This window comes from Manis javanica, chromosome 2 (genome assembly GCF_040802235.1).
Source record: "Manis javanica isolate MJ-LG chromosome 2, MJ_LKY, whole genome shotgun sequence".
Lineage (NCBI taxonomy): Eukaryota > Metazoa > Chordata > Mammalia > Pholidota > Manidae > Manis > Manis javanica.
This window is the reverse complement of record NC_133157.1, coordinates 161,523,208-161,546,092: the sequence shown is the minus strand read 5'-3', so window position 1 is coordinate 161,546,092 and position 22,885 is coordinate 161,523,208. Positions and strand designations below refer to the sequence as shown.

Here is a 22,885-nt window from a genome sequence, read left to right as displayed (position 1 = left end):
ACCATTGTCTAACCCCATATACAAAGGTAAACTCAAAATGGACCAAAGACCTGAATGTAAGTCATGAAACCATTAAACTCTTGGAAAAAAACATAGGCAAAAACCTCTTAGACATAAACATGAGTGACCTCTTCTTGAACATATCTCCCTGGGCAAGGAAAACAACAGCAAAAATGAGCAAGTGGGACTACATTAAGCTGAAAAGCTTCTGTACAGCAAAAGACACCATCAATAGAACAAAAAGGAACCCTACAGTATGGGAGAATATATTTGAAAATGACTGATTCGATAAAGGCTTGACATCCAGAATATATAAAGAGCTCACACACCTCAACAAACAAAAAACAAATAACCAATTAAAAAATGGGCAGAGGAACTGAACAGACAGTTCTCTAAAAAAGAAATACAGATGGTCAACAGACACATGAAAAGATGCTCCACATCGCTAATTATCAGAGAAATGCAAATTAAAACTACAATGAGGTATCACCTCACACCAGTAAGGATAGCTGCCATCCAAAAGACAAACAACAAATGTTGGCGAGGTTGTGGAGAAAGGGGAACCCTCCTACACTGCTGGTGAGAATGTAAATTAGTTCAACCATTGTGGAAAGCAGTATGGAGGTTCATCAAAATGCTCAAAACAGACCTACCATTTGACCCAGGAATTCCACTCCTAGGAATTTACCCTGAGAACGCAGCAATCAAGTTTGAGAAAGACAGATGCACTCCTGTTTATCGCAGCACTATTTACGATAGCCAAGAATTGGAAGCAACCTAAATGTCCATCGGTAGATGAATGGATAAAGAAGATGTGGTACATATACACAATGGAATACTACTCAGCTATAAGAAGTGGAAAAATCCAACCATTTGCAGCAACATGGATGGAGCTGGAGAGTATTATGCTCAGTGAAATAAGCCAAGCGGAGAAAGAAATACCAAATGATTTCACTCATCTGAGGAGTATAAGAACAAAGGAAAAACTGAAGGAACAAAACAGCAGCGGAATTACAGAACCCAAAAATGGACTAACAGGTACCAAAGGGAAAGGAACTGGGGAGGATGGGTGGGCAGGGAGGGATAAGGGGGGGAAGAAGAAGAGGGGTATTAAGATTAGCATGCATGGGGGGGAGGGAGAAAGGGGAGGGTGGGCTGTACAACACAGAGAGAACAAGTAGCGATTCTACAACATTTTGCTAAGCTGATGAACAGTAACCGTAATGTGGTTGTTAGGGGGGACCTGATATAGGGGAGAGCATAGTAAACATAGTATTCTTCATGTAAGTGTAGATTAAAGATTAAAAAAAAAAAAAGAGAGAAAGAAAGAAAAGGGGGATTACTCCTTGATAGGATAAAACTATTGGTAAATCAAAGATCAACGCATGCTTTAAATATTCTTAATGTTGATCACTTAAAGGGTGTCAGATGATCAGCTATGGAGGTACTCTTTTCTGATAATATTCCTTTCTCTTAAAAAAAAAAAAAGCAGTTACTGTGTGCTGACCTCCAAAGAGTTCTGCACAGTGGTATAGAGGGCATGTCAAAGTGTGGGCAAAGGGTCTGTTTGTTTCTATGCAGAAGATCAAGGCCTAGCTTGGATACCCAGAAAATGAACTAAGATACGATATGAGGAGGAGCTTCCGGCATCAGCACTCTCTGGAGGACTTGTGCCAGGGGGATGATCATCAAAAAGCCTCCACAGGGATCTGGGCGATGCTGCGGTTGTGGCTGCATCCACCCCAGCGTTTCCTGGACTTGCCATTGGAATGGGGAGGGAGATGTCTAGGCTGGCATGTGCATACAGTGAGACAACGAATTTGGCAGGATCTGTACTGTTGGAACTCAACCAGGAGTTGGGAGGGGCGCAAGTTGTACCACTCCAAAATCTTATGACTATAGACTATCTACGGTTAAAAGAACATATGGGATGTGAACAGATCCCAGAAATGGGCTGCTTTAATTTGTCTGATTTCTCTCAGACTGCTCAAGTACAGTTGGACAATATCCATCATATCATAGACAAATTTTCACAAATGCCTAGGGTGCCTAAATGGTTTTCTTGGCTCCACTGGAGATGGATGGTAATTATAGATTTGCTTTGTTTATGTCACCGTATTCCTATTATGTTAATATGTGAGCGCAAATTAGTTGGTAGTTTAAAACCTATACATGCTTAAGGTACTCTACAAGAAGATATGTCAAAGAAATAATCAATCCTCCCATGTTTTCTTCCATATGCTACCTCTATAGCTTTCCTTCTTCCTTCCTAATTACAACCCTTAAATAGAATTCGTGCCTCATATCGAATTTACCGAGTATCATAATTCCTCCAGGTGGTAAAGATACCTCGAGACAAGTGCTAGGCATAGAAGCCACAGTGCATAAATCTGCAAAGAAGTAAAAAGCTAACCTTTTCAAACAATATGGCTTCTCTTTCACTTACCAACTTTACATTTCCCTGTATGACCCCAGAAGATGACCAGTTAGCCAGAGACGGGTAAGATTCCTCAAGGGAGGAACAACCTAAGACAGGCACAGTCACAGGGGGGCCATCAGGTGAGAAATTGGGGATCAACAGAGGTGAGGCTCAGAACCTCACCCCCCCTTTTTTGAGAGAAATCTTCTGCAGCCGTGGATGTTTTGCTGCCCTTGTCTAGCTTGGATTAACACATAGTCTACAGGCACACACCTGATCATCTACATTTGCTCTCTTACAACACTAAACTATGTTTTCTACCTTTATCTTGCATCTACCTACCACTTCAGCATTTTATTAAAAATAAAAATAATAATAATAATAAAGGGAGAAATGTGGGATCAACATATAAATCAAGTATAAAAATCAAACAAATATTCATATTTGACCTGATTGTTTATAGTTCATAATGCGTGATCAAAACCAAAAGTTTCTGTCATGAATGCCCTTGTACTGTTCACCATGTAAGAATTTATTCACTATGTAAGAATTCGTTCACCATGTAAGAACTTGTTCGTTATGCTTCAGAAGATTGGAGACTGACGAGAATTAGGCTTGAGATGGATTAATGATTGTACATTGAGCATTGACCCCCCTATACAGAATTTTATTGTTGTTAACAACCATTTGATCAATAAATATGAGAGATGCCCTCTCAAAAAAAAAATTATTTGTTCCATATTGGGACATTTTTACCTGTTCTTTTCTACATTGCTCTCCTTTTATCCACTCTCCTCACTTTTCTGTATGTTCCAATGGTTCAAAATAGAAAATGTACATCAAGTACTTACAGATCTAGAAAATGCTAAATGAGTGAACAAATGAATGCTCAAGTTAATGAACAATCTTCCTAAAGGCATTTCACGAAGGGTGCAGAAGAGTTCATAAAAGAAAGAGGGATAGAGACTATACCAGGTTTGTTCTGATTTGCTCCCATATGATCCCTTAAGATTAATGTTAATGTCTCTCATTCAATGAATTGGATTTATCTACAATAAAATTCTCACAGAATGAGTTAAATTAAGAGTCATTTCACCTAATCATGGATTTTGCAAATTTTTGACCAAAAGATGTTCATCCTTGCATAATTTATGACCAAAGAAAAAAATGTCCAATTTGCAACAACATGGGTAGACCTTGAAGACATTATTTCAAGTGAAGGAAATCAGAGGAAAACAAATACTGTATGTTCTCACTTATATGTGGAATTTAAAAGAAAATTTAAAAAACTGAACTCACAAATATAGAGAACAGATTCGTAATTGCCAGAAGTGGAGGGTTGGGTGTAGACAAAATGCGTGAAGGTGGTCCAAAGGTACAAACATCCAGTTATAAAATAAGTAAGTCCTGGGAATGTAACATACAACATGGTAATGATAGTTAATAATACTGTATTTTATATTTGAAAGTTGCTAAGAGTGTTGATCTTAAAAGTTCTTAAAAATGATGGATGTTAACTAGACTTAATGTGGTAATAATTTGGCAAATTTACGTCAAATTATTATATTATACACCTAAAACTAATGTAATGTTATATCAGTTATATCTTAATTTTTAAAATGTCCAGAGGTGACTGAAAAAATACTGTATACCTATTCATTGAATTAATATGCACTCATAAAAATGAATTTTTAGGCTAATGACAAAGATATTTATGGTACATTACTAAGTTTTTTAAAAGCTGGTTACCTAACGGTATATACAGTGTGATTCTATTTTTATGGTTTTCAATATGTATCTTTATATATCTAAAAGAATATTTACCAAAATATTTGAATGTTGACAGTGATTAACTCTTAACAGGGACAGGCTAGTGGTGCCTTATTTTCTTCTTTTTCACCTGTATTTTCAACATTTTGCATAATTATTATACATTATTACCTTTGTTAGGAAGAAAAAGATTGCTTTGGTATTAAAGTATGGACACTTTCATATGCATTAGCAAGCATAGTGAGGTGTGTATCTTTTTTCCCGGCCATTTGTTTGTAGAACATCCCCAGAGCAAGCCGACCAAGACTGCAGCAGAAGCTGAGACAAGTTAAAACAGTGACTCCCAAAGGGCCATGTCACTAAGGCAATTCTCCATTTCCAGTTAAGGTTCCTGCATGTCTAACGTTGGTCTGATAATGATGAAAACATCAACCAATTCAATCTAATCAGACAGAAGGCTGGAGCGTCCCTACGAGGGCTCAGTGTTCAGTCAGGCACAAGAGCGGTGTAGGGTGGTGCCTTGACTAGACTCTGAAAGGCAGACAGAACTTTTGATGGATCTCAAAGTGTTTTCATGAAACAGAAAGATAAACAAGGATATTTCAAGTTAGAGAATAGTAGAAATAAAACTAAAGGACAATACAGAAGCTGGTCTCCTTGAAGTCAAGTTCTCCTTGAAGTCAAGGATACCCCTGGTTTGGGTCTTAAGGCACTAGCTGGATGATGAGATGGGGCATGTAAGATGCCAAGACCCAACTGCTTGGCTGGGAGGATCATGCTGCAACCACACATCCAGTCAGTCAGCAAGTCCTGTCAGCTCCATTTTCATCACGCTTCCAGAATCTGACCCCTTCCCATCACCTCCACTACTACTACTACTACTCTGGTTGAGTGACCACTCTCTCCTCACCTGGATTACTGCAACAGGCTTTCAACACACCTATCACTTCCACCATTGCCTTATAGATCATTATCAATATAGGAGCCAGACCAAGCTCTGCTCACAGTAAAAGATAAGTTGTCCCCTGACCCGCAAGGCCCTCTCCTCCTCCCCATTTCTTTCTAGAACTGTTCTACTATTCATCCCCTCAGTCACTCCACCACAGCCACACTGGCTTCCTTGCTGTCCTTTCAACATACCAGACGTCCCCACTCAGGGCCTTTGTACTTGCTCTGTCTTCCACCCCTTCCCCTAGGTATCAGCCTGGCTCACTCCCTCAACTATCCCAGGTCCCTACTAAATTTCACCTTCTCAGTGAGGCCTTTCCTGGTCACTCTAATTTACAGTGAAACCCTTTCCCCATTTCTGTACTCTCTATCCCCTCCCCTGCTTTATTCCTCTCTCACAGCAATAACCATCATCTGACATGCTCGATATTTTACTGATACAACTCCATGAGGACAGGGGCTTTGGTCTTTGCTCTTCCCTGCTATCTAATACCTTCAGTACCTTGAACAGGAACATACTAGATGATCAGTGAATATTGGTTCAATTAAATAATCCATTAATTCCTTTGGTTTCTGGACTATGTATATAGCAAAAAACAAAAAAGTTAGAACTGAGCTGAGAACTCTAGGTTACTCGGGGGGGCATGTGTCCATGTTCCTATGGACTGACTCACATACCCACACTTTCTTTCTAAACATGGGGAATAAAACAGCCAATTCTTACCATTTCTGTGTTTTGGGCTGAACTGTGCCCCCACCACCAACAACAACAAATTCGTATGTGGAAGACCTTAACCCTCTAGTATCTCTGAATAGGACTGTATTTTCAAATAGGGCCTTCAAAGAGGTAATTATGTCAAAATGAGGCCATTAGGATGGGCCCTAAAGCAATATGATTGGTGTCTTTATAAGAAGAGATTTAGACAGAGTCACCAGGGCTGAACACACACATTGAAAAGGCCATAGGAAGACACAGCAAGAAGGTGTCCTTTTGCAAGCCAAGGAGGCCTCAGAAGGAAAACAAATCTGTCAACCTTTGATCTTGGACTTGCAGCCTCTGGAACCATGAGAAATAAATTTCTGTTGTTTAAGCCATGCAGCCCCAGCAAACTAATACACTGTACATGCCCTGTAGCTCAGCCAAATGGTAATCATCGTCACAGAAAGGACTGGATCAAGGACTGTTGCTGTCACCAATGTTCTCACAATAATACCTAGAGAAATCAGTTCCTCCCACACATGATGCATTTGAGCTCAGCTAGGATGGATTCTCTAAGGTGGGTAAGGGAGTGACATGACAGCGAGGATGGCCGCCAGTGGAGTCTTGCTGTAGCCATGTACTCTGCTTGCTCCCATTAGTCCCTACACCTATGGAGCAGCTGGAAAGGATCACAGGCTCTCTCAGGATTAGAGAGAAAGAGGTAAGATCCTCTCTCAAAAATCAAATTAAAAGACAAATTCAGTTATTGTTACTAAAAGATTAAAAACTAACCAAGGATATGAAGTGTTATATAAATAAGATCGAGTAGGTGGCAAAATCAATGTGTGGTACAGAAGGGCCAAAGTTGAGGAAAGAAGTGGGAGCCAAGCTGACTGAAGAGCCTTCCTTGAAGAGGGGCATGTAAACTGATCTTGCAGGATGGAGAAATTCCAGAGATAAGTTGAGAGAGAATTCAGTAGAATCCACAATTCAGTACAATCCACAAATAGGAAGAAAGCCATGTGTGTGAGATTGGTCACACACCTAACTCTCATTTCTCAAACCTGGCAATTGCCATATGCCGCAGGAGGAACTTCATATTAGCATTGGCCAAATTGTATTTCTCAGGACAGTCAACACACGCTCAAAAGATAAAATTGAAAATCGGGGGATTAAATAGGTTTTTTATTGCAGAATTTCTTAGAACTCAAAACACATTTGTAAATGTCCCCCAAATGAGTCGACCATAAATTCTGTTTCCCAAGAGAATCTCAAAGAACTAGTATTTTGAACTAAATCTTCCTGATATCTCTAGTGGGTAGCCAACCCATGATGAGCAGCACAGTGGAAAGTACCAAGTCAAAACAGGGTCAAGTCCTGAAATTTTCATACCAGCAAACATTTGTACAGAAAGTCTGGAGGGGGATGGGGAGAAGGGTGAGGCACCAACTCTGGGGAGAGACAAAAGGAAGTGATAAAACCAGTGAAAAGCATTAGAGTATGGCTGATTTTTTTTTAAGTAACCAACACTATTGTTTCTCTTTACTTCACAACAATCCTTGTAAAGTAGGCTCCCAAATTACTTCATTTTACAGATAAAATTAAGTGGGGCTAAGTACTTCACTCAAGATCACACAGCTAGCAACTGACAGAACCAGGGTTACATCCAGTTAGGGAGGTGATTGCAAGAACCCTCAAAACTTACAGCCGGAAACACTTAGCGAGTTCCTGTTACATGCCCAACAATGTGCTAGAGAAACAAACAAAAGAAACCACAACCTGGAGCAATAATTCTAGGGAGCAGCTAGGACTGTCCTATTTTCTCAAGAGCCAGTCAGCTTTACTTGGGGCTGAGCCAGAAGTCCAAAAGCAGACAGTTCTGCGGACACTGAGAAGTAAAACTGAGCTCAAGGGAGATAGTGGACAACAGCAAACAGCAGAAGCCCTTGGAAGTTAAGTGCAACAGTTGAGACTCGTGAGGTCTGTGAAGGATCAAGAAAATCCACACAGGGCAGTAACCAGTCACCTCTTTGCTGCCAGCAGCAGCTGCAGCTGGAACACGCTGCCATTTCCTATGTCCCCACGACAGCAGAGCAAGGTTCTTGTGAAAACTTGGCCAAAACAGTTGACACTACAACTGTTTGTCGCGGTTTCACTTACCACAGTACGTATACCACACACTCAGATCAGAGGAGTTGCAGATCCAGCGCTGCTTCATAGGTTCAGTAAATACAGAAGCAAACAGGGTGGAAAAAAGCATAAAGGGGAACATGATTTGATATCTCCAAAACTTCAAAAATGCAGGGAGAATCAGTGGCTAATCATCAGACTCTTCCTTTCCAGTAAGTAGAGAAGATTTAATTAACTTAGTCATCAGTCACATGATTTCTGAGTTCTTATCCGACTGTTTCCTCTTTTGTGTGTATGTCTGTGTGTTTAAAATTTGAGCACTTCCTGAAAGAGGAGAGAGGAAAACGACTTGAGAATGCACTCTTTTCAAATACTTGGTACAAAGAGCACAAAGCTTTAAAAACAAAACAAGGTACTTCCCAATGGTAACAAAACGAGACTGCAGATCTTCCTTCAGAATCCTAACAGACTGGCACCCCTTTTCCTTCAGCACTGCAATTCTCTCCCATGAGTTATTTAAACAAGTTCTCATGACCCAGAGAATTGCACCTACAGATCTGAACCGAACAGTCTTCTGCAAACTATTTCTGCCCCACAAGTAGTTCAGCCATAGGGCACAGCTGGGCTGGATGAGACCACAGCTATGGGATACCATCTGTAGTTCTGCAGGGGCCCCACCAGTTTACAAATGCACTCTTAAGCAAACTACAGCTCCAGGGAATATTTTGAGCCCTAATAATGAGATGATCGTTCCTTTGTGTGTGGGATATATTTTATTTCAAATCTCTCGCTCCATTCTAGAAAAACAACTAGTCCTTCATACTACTTGGAACCCTTTATAGGATATAGTTTGGGGACTAGAGTCAAAAATGGCATACAATCAGAACCTGAGAATCTACAAGTTTAGAGGAAAGTAATCATATGTTGGTAAAAGATTTCACTAAAGAACTGTCCTACTTTTTCATTTTTAAAAAGGCAAAAAACCCACAGGGAATGGGGATATGGGAAGTTGTTCAAGGGGTATTGAGTTTCAGGTTTGCAAGATGAAAAGTTCTAGAGATCTGTTGCACAAGGTAAATTCAGTTAACACTACTGAACTGTACACTTAAAATTGGCTAAGGTGCTAAATTCTTTGTTACATGTTTTTTTATTTGAAAAATATATTTAAATGGTGTGGAGGAAACCCAGGAATACACCTAATGGTCCCCTAATGCCATTTCCTATTAAAAGAAACAAAGATTCTTTGGAGAAATTGATGATTCCAGGTCTGGGCAGAAAACATATGAAGTAAGCCTAGAACATCTTATCATATTAGATAATTTGACAGTTCCACTGACCAAAGATGGGTTTCCTCCTATTGCTGCTGTCACAAATAATCACAAACTTGGTGGTTTAAAACAATATAGATTCTCTTACAGATCTTGAGGTCAAAAGTCCAGTATCAGTTTCACTGAGCTAAAGTCAAGGAGTCAGCAGAGCTGCTTCTTCTGATGACTCCCAGGGTATAATTTGTTTCCTTGCATTTTTAATCTCTGGAGGTATAATCCTTGTGTTCCTCTATTTTAAAAGGTCAGCATTCCCATATCTGCTTCCGTTATCACATCACCTCACTGATCTCCTGCTTCCATGTTACAAGGATCCTGTGATTACACTATTACCATTTGGATAATCCAGGATAATCTCTCCAACTCAAGATCCATCTATAAAATCTGTGTCACATAATATAACATTACAGCTTCCAGATATGAAAGTCCTGCAGGACCATTATTCAGCCGACCTGTAGGCTATATGAGCATTAAGATAGTAACTGCAGTGAATTGAAATATATCAATGAATTGAAATATATTTAAACCTAGGAGCTCACAATTGTTTTAAGGTCTATTAATCATCAGTCTATAGTTTGAAAACTGGTAAATAAAGGGAAGAATCAAACATTTGTACTTACTTTTCTATAGAAAATGAACTATTGGTAACCAAGTAGTAGACAGGGGCTTTCTCATATCTTTTCTCTAGTTTTTAAAAACATTTCAGCTAATATATGAAAAAGGAATAATAGAATACAGCAATTTTGCAACATGTTATGAATGAGTGAACTTAGGCATTGAGCATCAATGGTTGCTAACATCATGTACTTCTTGACGGATGAACAGTGGTGGCCAGCCTGCAAGATGGCTCCCAATGATCCTTACTTCCTAGTAAGCAAATCTTTGTGTGGTAACCTCCAACAATGAATAAAGCTGTGTAACTAATAAAACATTGCACAGTGACAACATGTGACTTCCAAGGTAGATCATAAAAGACACTGTGGCTTCTACCTTGCTTTCCTGGATCAACTGCTCTGGAAGAAGCAAGTAGACCTAAAAAGAGATCCATGTGGTAGGCAACTATGGCCTCCTGACAAAAAGCAAGCACCAGTGTATGAGTCATGTGTGTGAACCACGTTGGAAACAGTTCCTCCTGCCCCAGTCCAGCTTTCAGATGACAGCAGCACCAGCTGGATCTTGACTGGAACCTCATGAGACCATGAGCCAGAACCACTCAGCTAAGCAATTCCTAAATACCTGACCAACAGGAACTGTGCAATTTTATAAATGTTGTTTTAAACCTCTGAATTTTAGGTGGCAATTTGTTATGCAACCATAGTTCACTAATAAAACATCATCTATGAATCAGTCTTGTCCAAAATAAACTTCTACCTGATAAAGCCTCAAGTCCAACTACCAATTTATAGGAAATAACAGAAGACAAACATGCTAAACTACACCTCAGGAATATAATCAGAAAATCTAAACTATGAAAAGATGTAAAGGACAAACAATTCAGTCTCTTCAACAGGTAATTTGCAAAGGGTTGTAGGGGCAGGTAGGGAAACAAGGGGGGAAATGAAAGAAATGGAGGGATCGATAGATTAGAAGTCTTAAAAGACATTTAAATAATTGGTGTGAATAAGCTATGAATGAAACGTGGGGAAAAAATTGGAACAGATTGGATATTCAATATCACTGGGAGCCAGAGAGCAGTTTAGATATTATAGTGGTATTGTAGTTCTATTTTTAAGTCCTTATTTTGTAATTATAAAATTAATTATTTAAGAAGGAAATGTTCTCTGGGATTTGCTTCCAAAAAAGATTGGTAATCTTTGAATCTGCATGGTTAAGTCATGTTGGTTCACTGCACTCTTTCACTTTTGAATGTTTAAAATTCTCAATGAAATGTGTCCTGAAAAAAATCAGAATACAATTTTAACAATACTTGGTCAAGTTAGCATAGAGATTGTTATTTTGTGAAAAGTACTGTCCAAGCTAAAGCTATCACTCATACCTAATGGCCATTTTGCTAACTTTTGTTTCTAAAAGCTGAAGTCTTTCAGAAGAATGAAATCTACGTTGAGGGAAGGGATTACATTTTATTGTCAAATGGTACATTACCTGATGTAACCCCTATGTCAGCCAGGATCACCCTGCCTTTTGAGACTCAACTAAAACTGACTCATTGTCCTCTCTCTAGATAGAGACTCATCACCTTCCCAATCTTTCCAAGATTATGCTGGCTGGGGTGAGGGCAGTGAAGAGGCAGAGAGATGTGGGTATATTGCTCCTCACCAAGGCTGAGTTGATTCTGATTTACTTCAGGGATGAATCATCATAGTATCCTATGCATACTTATCCTTTTCTACCTCTTTATCTCACTCCAGACCATGTCCTTAAGAAGTTATCTTTCTCCCTCTGCCTTTTAAGCATGGTTTCTTTCTCCTAACCAAGTTATCTTCTGCAGAACTAATGATACTAATAAAAACAGGTTTTTCATTCCATTACACAGGTGATAAAATGGTTACATGGATACAGGACATTTAAAGAGAAGAAATACAATGTACTCAAAACAAGTTATGAGGAAAATAACCCACAGAAGGAAATTTCAAAATGTTAAAAATGCTGTTTTCTTCAAGTAGCAGAACTAGGAGTGATTATTTTCTGGCTTCTATTCTCTATTATTTGATAATGAGCATTTAATCATGGAATACTTTTTATAGAAATATGTCTCAGAGTAATTAAGACAGCAACAGTTAGATATCTAGGTGACACAGGACAGAGGAGTTAGCAGGCAGAGGCCCAATCTGAGTACAAAGATGGAGCCAACTTACTCATTTTTTGAGAACCTACAGTCTGCCCTCTGCTGGGATAACAAGTTGACTGATTTAGCAGAGGGCAGACTCTAGGTCTGTGATTACTTTTCTACCTTAAGCTTTCCCATAAGTTTCTCGCAGCTTTGGACATGACATTTCCAAGCTTCTCGCAGCTTTGGACATGACATTTCCCTACAAATTAGTGATTCTGCTGCTTCCCCAACAGTCTTCCTCATACACAGGCAAGCCATATAGATCAGTTCAGATCTGCCATCATGGCAGGCTACAGGAGACATTACTCAGCTCCACAGATACTGGGTGATTTGTTCTTAACTGTGACTCTGGCAACCCTCCCAGTACCTGGCACACTCTAGGCACTTAAGTATCTAATCATCTAAATAGCATGATTTGAGGCTTTATCATCCTTTCTCGAAATCTTCCACAAGAACCAACTTTCATTTTACAATTAAAGGTAAAATCTGACATCTGATCCCCAGCTGACAGACAACATTATATAAAATAATCCATGCATATGCCAGCATATACATGTATTTTCATACCTTTAACACAAATGGTAAATATTACATGCTTTTCCAAACATAGCTTATCAAAAATGAACATAATTCTCTGAAAATTAAAAGTTGTTTGATACAACTTCAAATTCTTTTTAACAATTAGTCACTAACAAAAAACAAACATAAAGGCAATTTTATAATTATACATAAGAACATAAATCACATTTAAGCACAAACATAAAAACAATCAACTCATTTCTCATCTTTAAGCTGTTTCTTTTCACTGGCTTCCTCCATATCGAAAGTGAATGGTTTGTCATAACCCATTAGATGGCTATAGTCTTCAGGGTTTGGAAAGAGCATTGGATTAACTAACAGTGACTTGGTTTTAGCATAAAATGTGGTAAACACATGTGTGCTGTTTGGAATCTTCACATCATTCTGGTGAAACACTGTACTTGTTTCTGAAAGCACAACATTATAAGTAATGGCTTTATAAGTGTCTGTTGTGGCTTCATGGTATAACCGAATGACATAGCCTTTTGTAACAAAGTGAAGCAGTGCTGGAGTGATCACTGTAAAGCTTCCTATGATGCCATAAAATAAGATTTGCAAAGGCAGACTTCCAAATACAATATTATTTTGTGCAAAAATGTATGGTAGAACTGCAAGGCTGATCACACTTGTAGAATAAGAGAAACATTTCACACCTAAATAGAAAAAAAATGAGAGAGGATTAATACCTTCAAATTTTATAAAAGAATCAACCTATCCAATTAATTCTTCTAGCTTTCCTTTTACTATATTTTCATCAAAATACATATATAATACTTACTACATTCTAGGCTCTGTTTTAAGCACTTACTATGTTTTACCCATGAAATGTACAAAACAGCCCTATGCAATAGACATATAATTATCGTCATCACTCCCATGTAAGAGATGAGAAAAATGAGGTACTTGCTCAATGTCACGTGTCTACCAAGTATCAGTACTGGTGTGATTCTCACCCAGGCAATCTGACTATCTGAAGAATCCAGACTGTTGGCCATTACACTACACTGCCTCCTCAGGAGGGAAATCTACCTCAGGGTTTACTGGCCACCCTCAGTTCCCCAGAGATCCTTATGAACACTATAAAAGCTCATTCAGTCAGCAGATTATCAAACAAAACTCTATTAACAAGCACTGCCACTTATCTAACATAAAAATACTCAAATATGGGGCTAACTTTGCCCAGGATTAAAACAGCAAATTACCAAAAAGATACCAGTGGTTAAGAAACATTATGGGAAAGGTACTCAACTTTTCTTACAAGGAAAGACATTCAAATTAAAACAGTGAGATATTTTTACCTATCACATTAAAAAGATTCAAAAAATGACTTCTGAACTGTATACTTCTGTGTTAATGTATATTTTACCACAATAAATAAATGACTACAGATGTAAATTTCTCTCAGTTTGAATGTGTAATTTTGATATGATCGCAATACAAATACCACTTATTTGGAAAACAGACGAGCTGAGATACTATACTAGTTGATTATAAGTTAATTTAGAAAAACAAAAAATAAGTATGTGTGGGGGGAGTTAGATAATAAAACATAAGACTCCATAACTGAAATAGTGTGGTATTGGTGTACAAATAAATCAATGGAACAAAATGGAAAATCTAGAAATAAACTTAACTGCAGATGGAAATTTAGTATGGAATAAAAATAGAATCTAAAATAAGTGGGCAATGGGGAAATGACAGTCTCTTCAACAGGTGGTGCTGGCAAAACTGGACAGCTACATGTAAGAGAATGAAACTGGATCACTGTCTAACCCCATACACAAAAGTAAATTCGAAATGGATCAAAGACTTGAACGTAAGTCATGAAAACATAAAACTCTTAGAAGAAAACATAGGCAAAAATCTCATGGACATAAACATGAGTGACTTCTTCATGAACATATCTCCCCGGGCAAGGGAAACAAAAGCAAAAATGAACAAGTGTGGCTATATTAAGCTGAAGAGCTTCTGTACAGCAAAGGACACCATCAATAGAACAAAAAGGTACCCTACAGTATGGGAGAATATATTCATAAATGACAGATCCGATAAACTGTTGACATCCAAAATAGATAAAGAGCTCACACACCTCAACAAACAAAAAGCAAATAAGCCAATTAAAAAATGGGCAGAGGACCTGAATAGACAGTTCTCTAAAGAAGAAATTCAGATGGCCAACAGACACATGAAAAGATGCTCCACATCGCTTGTCATCAGAGAAATGCAAATTAAAACCACAATGAGATATCACCTCACACCAGTAAGGATGGCTACCATCCAAAAGACAAACAACAATAAATGTTAGCAAGGTTATGGAGAAAGGGGAACCCTCCTACACTGCTGGTGGGAATGTAAATTAGTTCAACCATTGTGGAAAGCAGTATGGAGGTTCCTCAAAAAGCTCAAAATAGAAATACCATTTGACCTAGGAATTCCACTCCTAGGAATTTACCGAGCATGCAAGCAGCCCAGTTTGAAAAAGACAGTGTCTACCAAGTATCAGTACCTATGTTTATCACAGCACTGTTTACAATAGCCAAGAAATGGAAGCAACCTAAGTGTCCATCAGTAGGTGAATGGATAAAGAAGATGTGGTACATATACACAATGGAATATTACTCAGCCATAAGAAGAAAACAAATCCTACCATTTTCAACAACATGGGTGGAGCTAGAGGATATTATGCTCAGTGAAATAAGCCAGGTGGAGAAAGACAAGTATCAAATGATTTCACTCATATGTGGAGTATAAGAACAAAGAAAAAACTGAAGGAGCAAAACAGCAGCAGACTCACAGAACCCAAGAATGGACTAATAGTTACCAAAGGGAAAGGGACTAGGGAGGATGGGAGGGAAGGGAGGGATGGGGGTGGGGGGGAGAAAGGGGGTATTATGATTAGCATGTATAATGTGGGTTGGGGGGCATAGGGAAGGCTGTTGCAACACAGAGAAGACAAGTAGCGATTCTACAGCACCTTACTACGCTGATGGACAGTGACTGTAATGGAGTTTGTGGGGGGGACTTGGTGATGGGGGGAGTCTAGTAAACATAATGTTCCTCATGTAATTGTAGATTAATTATACCAAAATAAAATAAATAAATAAAATAAAATAAAATAAGTGGGCAAAAGTGGTACTGGGACAACTGGATTATCATACAGAAAAAGATCAAATTCAATCCACCCCTCATACCATATACCAGGAAAATACCAAATAATCCAGGGATTTAAATATAAAAATAAAACCACAGAGGTATAAGAAGAAAACACCCATGAAGTCCTTTATAATCCGAGAATGGGAAAACATTTCTAATTATGATTCAAAACACAGAAGCAATCAGGGGGAAAGACTGATAAATCTGATTACATTAAAAATGTACATGGATAGAAACACCATAAACAAAGTAGAGATAGATGAGAAAAAAATTTGCAACGTATATCACAAAGAGTTATATCCCCAATATAAAAGGTTCTAGTATACAAGAAAAAAAAGACCCAACAACCCTACACATATACATCGAAGAAATATAAAGTTTATTGAAACAAAAATGCTCATAACCCTTAAACAGATGAAATGATGCAACTAAAACCATAGTGAGATGCTGTTTTTCTCCTGAACTTGGACAACAATACTCTGTTGGTGAGACTATAGCAAAGCAGATACTCTCAAACAATGCTGTTGGTTGATGGCTTAATTACCTTGTAGCAGCAATTTAAAAATAATTCTTTCCTTCCTCCCACTCGTAGTTGATACACCATTGGTACACATGACACACAATGAGGACCAAGATGCCTCCTATATAAAAGCCTCTTCAGCTTTCAACTACGTCTTTTTTCTCCATTACTTCTGTCACACTGTAGTGGACTCAAGAGTGCCCCCCAAAATCTTGTCTGTGCAGAACCTCAGAATGTGACCTTATTTGGAAATAGGGTCTTTGCAGAAAATTAAAAATTGAGATGAGATCATACTGGATTAGAATAAGCCATAAATCCAGTGAGTATCCTTATAAGGATAGAACGTGACAGAGACACAGGGAAGGCTAGGTGAAATAGGAGGCAGAAATTACAATTACACAGCTACAAGCCAAGAACAGAGAATTGCTGGGAGCCACCAGAAGCCAGAAGACGCAAGGAAGAATTCTTCTCTACAACCTTCAGGGAGAATACAGCCCTGCCAAACTTTGATTTAGACTTCTAGCCTTCAGAACTGTGAGATGACATTTCTGTTGTTTTAAGCCACCAAGTCTGCAGACATTTTTTGCAATAACCCTAGGAAACTAATACACAGATATACTTTGTTTTGCCTGAACTAAAGCAATTGCTATTTTCTACAGATATTCTGGGTTTCCCAGACCTTATGCTTTGTTCATACTGCTTCTATGCCTGGGCTGCCCTTTTTCACACATCTTCAATGTTTAAATTCTACTCATTACAAGATAAGACTACTATACCATCAGTAATTACTCATTTCTGAATTCATAAAAACTGTCAACTAGAAGGCCCTTCAAATGTCTTTAAACTAGACCCATTTGGTAGTTTAAAGAACCTCCCAGAATAGTGTCTCTTAGTATCATCATTCAGTTTTATATAGAAGAACTTTTTCTTCCTTAGCTTCTACAGAAAAAGTATTAATCCCTGATAAGTATATAGAATGACTATTATCATACTGAAAGAACTCAAACATTAAATTCCTCTACAAATTGTAATTCTAGAACTTTGAATACCATGGACAGCTATGCTCTTCTGCAGTTACATCCTACCCACATCCAAATTATTCTTTATATTCTCTTCCTTCTGGATGGAGTCAAGTGGGAACATTAAATAAACTGAAAAACCCTCCCTGCATTTGAATGAACAGTATTTGTATTCAGAGGAAGGGTATCATGGGGATCACTGTTAACACATCTCAATAGCAACAATCCAGCATTCCAGGCCAGACTTGCATATAACTTCTGAAGAAATTTCTAACCATCCAAAACTGATTTTTCCAATAACTTCAGAACTCCACTCAATAGTGACTACAATCAGTCCTTATTCACAAAAAATTTTACATAGGTAAAACTCTACTTTAAATGTAGTCTATTTTAATGCACATATTTGGGAACATACTGATTTCCAGAGAAAATTTTAGATAATCAGTTGCCACCAGCATGATCAAAACTACAAATTCAAGTGTGAGTGCTGAAAATCTTGTGGCCAACTAATATAAAGCAATCCTGCAGATATTTCAGGTTATACTTTAAGATTAGTAAAATGAAATACTGTCTCAGGAACTTGAAGAAATCACATATCTAAGTTCTTCTGACCATCTCTACAAAATTATTCCATACTAAATACTAAATTATGATCTAAGGAAGGAGCTTTAAACTTTTAGCTATTATAATACATTGTCTTTTCCTTCTCCATAACTCCCTACTACCTGTAAAAAAGCAAACGTTTGTTGAAAATTCTATGACCTGCAAAGATGTAAAATTAACATATTTTTGAATTATCAAAGTATCAAATGCTCATTTTAACTGCCAAATTAAAAAATACATGAAATGTCTACTCCAAAATAACTACTCTTAAAAAGTATTCTTCCATATTTTTTCTTTGCATATTAGAACATTACACACATATACAGCTTTTATTTTATTTTGTTTGTAAAAATCCCAAGAGGTGACCAAAGAATAGAAGGTTAGTGTCCAGCCATAATATCATAAAATTATAAGTCTTCAAAAATATTTTTTAAATCCTAAAAATGCAAAGATCTCAACCTACACATCTTATCATCAACAGGCCACAGGAAAAAATACATATAACCTAATTTTTCCTTATGTTTACAACAATATACCTCTAAATACACCCCTAAAATAATAGGTAAAATATTCTTAGAACTTTTTTTTTTACAATTAAAAGGAAAGAAAAGGAAATATCCTCACTTCTGATTACCCACCAAATACTGTTCGGGCCAAATTCCCAGTATAAATCAGTCTTCCATCTTCTGATTTTTCAAGTTGTGTATGTGAACACCGAACATATCTTTCCCAACAAACAGGTATCTATTAAGAAAGAGACCATTATAATGTGAGTACATAGAAACTGCACCTTAGACCAACTTTTAAAATTATTTTATGCTTACCTTTTAAAATATAATGATGAGTAAAAGAGAACCTGTCACATGAGGTGACTTAAGGAGTTCTCCCAAATAATCTACTGGGCTAAAGAAGTCAAATTGGCTGACAGAATGGCTTTCCTTAATTCCAATCATAAGCAGACATGTACTGAGTTGGAGTTTAAGGCCTAAGTGTGCATGCATCCAAGCCGAAAGCTTTTTAGATAAAGTATGACTTAGAACAAATACGAAATTTAGAGGAACAGTTTCTTCTATTCCTCGTTAGATGAGAACATCACTTTTCGCTCAATTGTCAAAGATATAAATGAATTAGCTTTTCCAAAAAAATAAAATTAATTTTAATACAGTAATGCAAAACACCACAAACGCAGGTTGTTTAAAGTCCAGACCGTTTTTAACACTTAAAATATTGATAGTATAGCTAGTAGAAGGATAACTTTCCCTACAGGCCTTGTATCCATCTCCTTGCATCCTTTGTTCCTCTTTAAGAAAATGATTTGAAATCCTACATCATATTTCACGGGAACAAGAGTTCCTCGAACGTCTAAAAATTTTCACAACACATATTTCAAAATCGTAAAAGACACGTCTAATTCATTTATACCTGAATTTAATAAATTCCAATTCCCATGTCAGGCATTTCTTCCAAATTTCAATAACATTTGCTAATCCTGTTATTTTACACGTAAGAAGTGTTATTAAGATTAAAAAGAGAGGATTAACATCTCTATCCCCTTTTTCCAGGGTGCAAAGGAATTCCTGAAAATAGAGCCACTTAGTAAAAAAATTGAACAAACTCTTAAGACAGGTTATCCGAGTTCTTTCAATTTGGTCTGCAAGGTGTGCCTCTAATTTCGTTGCAAATTAACCCTTCAGAGCTTCTGCTCAAGGGTAGAAAAGAAAATAAAGTCACCACAACCCCCCTGGATTTGCAACCACATGTAAAGTGCTTCCAACAGCCCGGAGAGTAAATAAACACTTTTCAACGAATTATGCTAGACTCGCGGTTGCTGTAAACCCCGGGACCACTGGCCACTTCCCGGGGCCGAGGGCTGCCACTGCAGCGAACCCGGCAGATGGCTCCTTCCGTACAGGTACCGGCAGGCCAGGGGTAGATGCTGTCAGGAGGGGCTCTCCAACCCCGACGATACGCCCCCGCCCAGCCCTAATCCCGACTCCGGTCTACAAGCCCTCAGACAACCGACCTGCCCTTGCAGGGGACACCGGAGAAGCGGTGCAGCACCCCGCAGCCCCACGCTGCTGCCACCAAACAGCCCTGAGAGGCCGCTGCGGGAGAGGGCCAGTGAGACAGCAGCCCTGTGGGCTCCGAGCGCGGTGCCGGCCCACGGAACAGTCCTCTTCCAGCCGAGTCGCAGCCCCGATGCCCAGAGGCCACCCAACGCCAAAAGCAACATCCCACACGTGAGAAGTGGCAGCAGACAGCGCTTCAGGAAGAGCCCGGAACCCTGACGCACGGCTTCTCAGCGGACCGCAGCCCGGACGCACAGCACAGGCCCCGCCCCCTAGAGGACCGCCGGGTGGTTGGGACGCCCGCGCGAGCGCGGAATAAACGGCCCGCCCACAACCCTCCCCGCCGCGCGCTGTCGCTGAGGACTGCGCTCGCCACCAGCTCGCTTTGGAGATCCGCCGAGGCCATCCCTGCGCTTGGGTTCCCATTCCTGTAGCCTGGTGTTCTTTATGACAGCGTAGGACAGAAGGGAGAGCCCTGCGCGAAGGACAACCCCAGGAAGCCAGAGTTAACTTTTTCATTATCTTGGGTGTCATTTTTTAAGCCCCAAAACTTGTTTTCTTTGCGGAAAATGAATCTAGCCTATTGGCACGAAGGAATAATATTTTATACGACTTGAACAAAAGCGAATGGTAATTTAATCCAACAGTGGGTTGGTAGAAAATAAGTGGAACTCGTTCATATAATGTTGATTCTTGTCAAATTTGTCTTTAGCAATCATTCACATCCGTGAATGACTGCCAGCACTAAATAAGAAGCAGAGGAGACATACTGGGTAAAATTGGGAATCCGCAGTGCTTACATTGCGGAGGAAACACCCAAAATAAGCAAAAACACAATGCTGTAATATAAATGAAATATACCAATTTACAAAATGCTACAGAAGCAGAAAAGATAGGATGATTAATCTGGCCCCAGAAGGCCTTACATTCAGCTGACTTTTGAAGAATGAGCAATTGTAAAGACCCACTTTTGTTTACTATTTCAGAAATGCTTTTGACTCTACATGTTACTTGTATAGGAGGGGAACAAAGTCTAAAATAAAGTATCTTCACAGTTCCAAATCCTGTCTCCTTTTTTTCTGAGTAACCAGAAGGATAAAATTGCACTATTTTATGAATACTTCTATTTCTTAGTTACCTTCCACTTATATTTTTAAAACTATTCTGTTTAGTGTAATTCATACCAGTTACTATCCATTATTTTTACTGAAACATGTAACATACATATACAAATACATAACGCATACACAATTATCCATTATTTTACTGATACATGTTATATTTCCTGTTCATATAGTGTGGTTTTAATATTGTAACAAAGATAAATTGAGGCATATTTTTAAATTTTAGTTAACCTGAGCAAAAATTTCTTTGAATTGGGCAGTGCCAAAGTGGAAGTGATTAGGGGTACTCCACTGACAGAGAGGTAAGGTCAAGGTTTTATAGAGAAGATGCAGAAGAAAGCAAGAAAATTTTTTGACTCGCTGTAGCTTAAGGGGTTGCATTATTTGAGAAAATTAGTTGGCTGTTTGCGGATGGTTATTCTTCTTACCCTTTAGGCATTTACAAGAATTGACTCTTACTTAGGTGTTGCTTTGTGTACAAGGCAATACAGCCATGTCAGTCTAACAGCCTCCTTGTTTGATTACTTCAACATGCTGAAAGAACCTGAATTTTTATTTTCTGTTAAGCTTAGCTTCTTCCTACAGATACTCTAAGCAAATGAAAATAACGAATGAATATGAAAGCAATATGAAAATACTTAGCCTACTTCTCAGGGTTTCTAAATAGCTAAAATGAGATCCTATTTTGAAAACTGTGCTATAGAATTACATAGAATTGTTATTTGTGGTTAAATAGATTTCTCAATTCTAGAAATTTAGAGACATTTGTTGAATGTAAACTACCTGAATGGGATTTTAGGATGATACAAAGGCTGTTTAAAAAAATAAGCCTTGATTCCCCATTCATATCATCTTGGAGGTTCCCTTTAAAGATGGATCCGATGGGGAAAACTGAAAATGGATATGATTGGTAAAATGATGGCCACCATTTTTGCAAGTGTTGTGCCCAAAGTCGCGAATCCCAGAACACCACCAAGGAGCCAACACCGATGCAAAAGCAAAGAGCTTTTATTCGAGCTAGCTCGAGCTCAATCTCTCATCTACACCAATGCAGTGGCAAGATGCCAGAGAAAGAGAGCGAGTTTCAATACCACAAAGGTTTTATGGGGTTCTAGGGCAGTTGGTGGGGTGATGGTCGTGGCTCTGGCTGATTGGCTGGATCTAGGGGTAGTTGGTGGGGTGATAGGTCGTGGCTCTGGTCAATTGGCAGGGTCTAAGGGTGGTGGGTGAGCTCTTCCTTGAATGGAGAGGAGAGAGACCAAGCTCCGATTGGGTGAAATAGGATCCAGGTCCTGATTGGCTGAGGTAGGATCCGGGTCCCAATTGGCTGAAATAGAATTGGGAACTTGCCCTTTCAACAAGTAATTCTGTTTTTTAGCTATCTTTCGTCCCCATTCACCAGTCCCCTTTACCTCCTTTAAGGCAAGCTTAAGGGCAGAATGGCATAATAAAAAAAAAGTTTTTGGTAAAGCTAGTACATTCATAAGAATCCTAAATACTTCTTATACGTTACTGGTTTAAAGCATACTTGGAGAATCTTTCTGGAAAAAAATCTGTTAACAGATTATCAAGATCTTTTAAAATGTTCATATTCTAAAAATTTCAGAAACAGATTACTGGAGAGATACTGAACACGGTATTACTTAAAATAACAAAAATGTAAATAAATTGCCAACATTAAGGAAATACTTAAGTGAATCATAAAACATTTACACAATGTAATTTTTAAAATTTT

At 38.5% G+C, this 22,885-nt stretch overlaps 2 protein-coding genes across 2 annotated transcripts in view; both read right to left on the bottom strand.

Annotated features, from left to right (window-relative positions):
* LY96 (lymphocyte antigen 96) overlaps positions 1-11,201 on the bottom strand; it is a 41,016-nt gene extending 29,815 nt beyond the window's left edge. The window contains exon 1 of the mRNA XM_017666462.3: positions 7,998-11,201. Within this exon, the coding sequence (XP_017521951.2) occupies positions 7,998-8,109 (112 nt within the window). The 5' untranslated portion in view covers positions 8,110-11,201. The remainder of the gene's footprint in view (positions 1-7,997) is intronic.
* Positions 11,202-12,784: 1,583 nt separating this feature from the next.
* TMEM70 (transmembrane protein 70) lies at positions 12,785-20,298 on the bottom strand. The gene is made up of 3 exons (XM_017666461.3): positions 19,981-20,298; positions 18,596-18,701; positions 12,785-13,315 (listed from the first exon to the last, which is right to left on the bottom strand). The coding sequence occupies exons 1-3, from the start codon at positions 20,188-20,190 to the stop codon at positions 12,858-12,860; spliced, it is 774 nt and encodes a 257-aa protein (XP_017521950.3). The 5' UTR covers positions 20,191-20,298; the 3' UTR covers positions 12,785-12,857.
* Between the last annotated feature and the right edge of the window lie 2,587 nt (positions 20,299-22,885).